At 42.7% G+C, this 5675-nt stretch overlaps 1 protein-coding gene across 1 annotated transcript in view; it reads left to right on the forward strand.

The window, feature by feature from the left end:
- LOC101852099 overlaps positions 1-5675 on the forward strand; it is a gene marked incomplete in the record, with an annotated part of 16208 nt that overhangs the window by 5102 nt on the left and 5431 nt on the right. The window contains 4 exon segments of the mRNA XM_005100454.3: positions 940-1562; positions 2509-2731; positions 3791-3961; positions 5294-5411. Of these exon segments, the coding sequence (XP_005100511.2) occupies positions 940-1562; positions 2509-2731; positions 3791-3961; positions 5294-5411 (1135 nt within the window).

The raw sequence follows: 5675 nt of genomic DNA on the forward strand, positions 1-5675 counted from the left end.
ACAATCCCCACTCCCCCCAAAACAACAACAACAACAACAAAACAATAAAACAACAACGACAATAGGAAAACCCCCCAGAAATAGAACCCTTATTCCCTGTTGCGCAGTCAGATAAATGACCACTGGTACCATACCAACAGTCATTATTTCATTTCTCTGATCCAACAGTCCTCTGGTTTGAGCTCTTTGGCCTGACAGTCATTATAAAACGCGAAAAAGAAACCTACCAACTTGGCCACTCGTATTTTTATGACCAAATTGTGTTTGCAATAGTGCCGTAAAACACTTGCTAAGACTAACACAGAAAACACCTCGATCACGTTAGTTATTAGCCATAACACAAACACTTTTATGGCCTCCAACTTCTTGTTGAGATCCCTTATATTCTAACTGTTTTATTACAACGAACAATATTGGCTTGAAGCTAGAGTTAGCCTTTTCACCGTGACCGCTTCCCACTTCGTACAGCTGTCAGAATGACCTGATACTTCTCATACGCACGCCTGCCGTTACAGTGGGTTAAAGTGAGGGACAGTTTGGTCTACGCGAGGGAGCCACTTATGAGAATGGGCTATTAATTACAAAATTGCCTGGGGGGCGAAAGTGAAGAACAATGTGGCACTCACACTCGACACAAAAAACACTTGTGACCTTTATGAAGTTGATTACAGAGCTATAGTTACATATTTAAGTTCTTTAAGGTTAACTACGAACGTGCCCATTTGCCAGCCACTGAAACTAAAGCAATTTGGCAGACAAACTTCACAAAATTTAATGCGCATTGTTATGGATTGATGTTTTGTCGGCCCTCTTGTTTGTTTGTCTTACTGTCTTATTGTCATTTTGTGTTCATTTGTCGTTTAAGAATTACTCTCTTTGTTGTGGGTGTTATTAAGCTTCTTGACTAATATCTATGTCTTGTTCTGTTGTTTTTTTCAGGGACAGTTATCCAAAGATTATTTTCACTTCGACTTTGTTTATTTTACTCGTATTTTGTGGCGGTACCACAGCAGCTCCTACGGTTTCAAAGCAGTCTGATGTCGTGGCCCTGACCAGATATAACACAAGAAATGACATGAACACTGGCCAGACAGGACACAAAGTCAGTTCTGGCACTACCCCTATTCCATCCCGTGCCGAGAGTTCTGATAACATCGCTATAATCACAGAACGAGCCCACAGCAACGGTGACCCTGTTTCTGCTGATGGAAAAGGCGAAGGAAGAGGCTTCCCGGATATAAATGGTGAACAGGGCGTTCACACTTCAACAAACAAATCCAACCGTCTGGAAGAAAGTGACTCCGTGAGCGAGGCAAATGATGCTGAGAACATTCCTAACATCTCCAAAAACATGTTGGCTCTTGACAGTACGCCCTCTCCCCATGCTCGTGGCGGTGGAGATGTCCGAAGTACGCTCTCACGGCATGACAACTCGGTTGTTTCTGGATCAAAAAGGAAGATAAACGGCAGCAGGATTCAGCGACGACGAAGACGAAAAGCGGACAAAAGTCGTAGGTGGTCTGTCGACGCTGGCCAAAAGCTCTTGGATAATTTTCCTTTAGGCAAGTAGATGTCAAATTTCAACTATTATTGCTTTATTACGGATAATTAGAACGTGTACATTAAATCTTATCTTGACAAACTCGCGAAAGTTCGAGGTTTTCAGCCCTAGGAGAGTCCAATTCGTGGGTGGTTTGCGGGTGCTCTGGTGTGGTTTGCTCCTTTCTTTCCTGTTATTTTTTAGTTACATCTCTAAACTTCGGCACTTATGTGACCTATTATAGATGATTTTTGTTTCAAATGAAGTAAAATTCTTGCTAAAACTAAATTTTTCGTCTTCCCCAAATCGATTCATCTTCAATCCAGTCTCCCGGTGATTTTCTTCATAAAGGCCAGGACTGTGTCTAGTAAAAGTAGGGTTATTCCCGCATCTGAATCGGACATCTGGGATTGCCTTGTTAATGAGACAACTTCCTGGGCCTTTGACATATTAATATTGTGGTAGGGTGGCCAGTTTCTGTCCACGCCGCCTTTACTTTCCCAACTCGAAGTCAGTACACATTACTGTTGGGTGGGTAGGAGGGAGCGGAAAAATCCGTCTCCGAACCGAGGCTCGAACCCGGACTTTCTGCTTCGGAGACGAGTGCACTAACCGCTCCACCACCACATCCTCAGTCGAGTAGGGGGTAGAATTCGAAGAAAAAGAAAACGAGCAAAAAAGAAACAGTAAAACTTGATTGTCCAGTTTGCTTGTCTTGGGTTTGAAAACATAACCCAAACACTATATGAGTAATTTGGTCAACAGTCCTTGACTTGGGTGAATACAAAAAGCCATTGTCTTCTGACCATGTATATAAGTCAGACATTCTTTACAGTTTAAATCATTACTTTCAAGAAAGTTTCCTCTCTAAAAGGAGACCTTTCAACGTACGTCTATATTCATTTAAGAAAAACGTGTAACTGATTACTGGCCGACCTAATGAGACTCCTCTATCCTTTCCAAAACAGGTAATTACCAATACTTCCAGTCATGCCCAAACGACACACTGTACAGAAATGAAGAGAGAATAAACGATTTGAGAGCTATTTTTACAATGTGTCAAAAGCTTCAAGACGTTCTCTTGATTCGTGAAATTGTGAATAGTCACCAAGACTTGGAGCCGTTCTGGGCTGTTACGTCACATTTGATGTCGATGCTATCTGTTGCCAACCAGTTTGGAATCAGTCACTAGTAAGTAAATTGTTTTAGTATATGAACAAGAAGTCCATCCTTCCTTCCTTCCTTCCTTCCATCCACCCATCCATCCATTCATCCACACATCCATCCATCATCCATCCATCATCCACACATCCATCCATCCATCCATCCATCCATCCATCCATCCATCCATCCATCCACCCACCCATCCATCCATCCATCCATCCATCCCTCCATTCATCCACCCATCACTCACTCACACACAGTTCAAACTATTGCTGAAATAACATCTCGGCAAATAGATGGTGATACATAATTTACAGCCTACTCAATTATAAAGACCGCCCCCCCCCCAACAAAAAACCCGCCAAAAATCCCCACAAATACCAACCCATTTCTACAGGGAAATCGATCTCATGTTTTGTGCACGCAACGGCACAAACGGTGACCATCATACTACTTAGGCTAATACAATCATGCACTAAGGATAACCTATAGAAATTGTTAACCCCCCCCCTCAAAAAAGGGGGAAAGGGGAAAATAGATAGATAATTGCTACCGTGATAAAAAGTAAAACGGTGTCTGGCGTCCTTTAAGTTTTATTGTTTTTAATTTTTTGATTTTTGAAATTTTGTTAATTTGTTTTTAAAATTAAATTGTCCATACCCTGGGCGGCGCTGCTGACTGAAGTGTCTTTAGGCCATTCCCTAAGGGGGGACATTAACATGTTCTTATGCACAGTAGAAATGTATATGGGCTGACTCATCAGTGTCATGCTCATTAACTGTGCCGGAACTGCAATTGGGAACTGCTGCTTTTCTTTCCTCATCCCTACTATCGTCATTTTTCCTCTACTTCTTTTGTATGTTTGTAACACTCTTGTGACCCGATATTTCCGGGTTGCCTTGATAGTCGAAGCAGACTTTGTGCTGTTGAAGCTAGAGAGGGGGTCAAAGAAATTCCTGATTCCCTGTAAGGACTTCTCTGTTGACATCCACCCCTTTGCGCTCGCATGACCTTATGCAGTTACGAGCGCCGTAAAACCCCCACTAAAGCTAAAACTAAAATTGTCCATGCACTGTTTTCCACCAGTGAGTGTCAGCTGGTTCCAGCACAGTTATTCCTTGAATACGCCGAGGAAGTATTCGAAGGGAACAAGTTCCACCGCAGCGTTATGGAATCTCTGCAAACCCTGCACGACATGATAATTGGACGCTCTACACACCTTGGAAGGTCACCTGTCCTTAAGATTTACGAGAAAAGGTAAGGCAGAGACTTTATTTTTGTGCATATTCTCCAAAATTGTGAAAATGTGTTTTCTGTGGTGATTTGTTTTTTAATTTTGGACCCAAGCTGTTATTACATTGTTTCAGACTTTATCAAGAAATTTTCGTAAAAGTAATAGATTTGAAAATGGGCGAGGTCGGAATATTTGCCATCTTTCTAGAAAAATAATTCAGGTAATTCCAAATTACTGTCCGCTGATTGTACAACTTCTGAAGGTAATATTATACCATACTATTTGTGTCAGGAAAGATGTTTATGGCTACCCCCCCCCCAGTTGCTGTGAAAAATGGTGAAATGGTTTAACGCCCCTATCAACACTATTAGGTTATTTAAGAGGCGGGGCCTCCGAGTTTAACGGTCCGTCTCCGAAAGGACAGAGCCAAATGGGAAATTCGTGTAAAGTGCCTTTCCCAAGGACACAACGTCGGAACGAGCTGAGGCTCCATACCCCGAACCCGCAATCTCACGATTACGAGTCCAGTAACCTAACCACCCAGTTGCTGTATAATTATTAATAGTAGTAGTAGTAGCAGCAGCAGTAACAGCAGCAACAGAAGCAACAGCAACAGCAGCATTAACAGCCGAAGCAGTAGCAGTAACAGCTGCAGTACTAGTACTACTACTACTACTACTACTACTACTACTACTACTACTACTACTACTACTACTTAGTAGTAGCAGTAGTAGTTGTAGTAGTAGTAAGAAGACGGGGGCTCGGTAAACTCTGCGGATGCAGTTCACATAATATAATGGCTTCTGCTAATGTCGGAGGGAGCACACCTGTAGAATGAATTACAGAAGAGGTGTGTCCTTGTCCAAGACAGCCTAACCTTGCTCTAAAAATCTCAGCACCACTGCTTCATGTAACAAGTGCAAGTCTACCGTGCTCACGTTTTGACACTGTTCGTTGAGCTTGAATGGGATGTTATGTAGGCTGTAGTATGCAGTATAGGCTACAACGTGGGTTTTTTGCAGAAAAACTTTCTTTTACCTGGCGTACACAAGGTCAACATGTCCCTTTTTCCCTTTTCTTATCTTTCACTCTCTTTGGTTGTCCTTCAAGGTGAACAGGGATATACTTTCTTAATACCGTTTCCCTTCCTTTACCCCCCTCCTTTTTTTTTGGGGGGTTGTTTGTTTTGTTTTTTTGTTGTTGTTTTTTTTTGGGGGGGGGGGGGGCGAAATCAGAGACATGATACTATTACTATGGGATATATGAATTTTTTGGGGGGAGGGAGGAGGGGTGTCTGCCTATCAGAGACATGGTAATGGAATGTGTTATGACCAGCAAACGTGTTTACCCGACAGGTTACCTGCGTCTTTGAAGCAAAGCAAGCAATGGTACGTCGGAGGCCTATTAGAATACCTCACGCTTCTTCAGGCGGGCGGTTATGCGGTGTACCAAGCCAGTGTGAACGTGCTGGAAGTGAGTATACCTTTGATACCTGCCTGTTTAGCCTTTTGAACTTGGTACTTTATACGTATAGCAACCACGGCCATCTTAGGTGTATATATTTTGTAAGCAGTCTTCCCTTTCATTGTATGCATTTTGGTTGTGCGCCCCCCACCCCCTGTTCCTCCCCCAAATCGATTCATCTTCAATCCAGTCTCCCGGTGATTTTCTTCATAAAGGCCAGGACTGTGTCTAGTAAAAGTAAAGTTATTCCCGCATCTGAATCGGACATCTGGG

Source organism: Aplysia californica, unplaced genomic scaffold (assembly GCF_000002075.1).
Source record: "Aplysia californica isolate F4 #8 unplaced genomic scaffold, AplCal3.0 scaffold00248, whole genome shotgun sequence".
Taxonomy (NCBI): Eukaryota; Metazoa; Mollusca; class Gastropoda; order Aplysiida; family Aplysiidae; genus Aplysia; species Aplysia californica.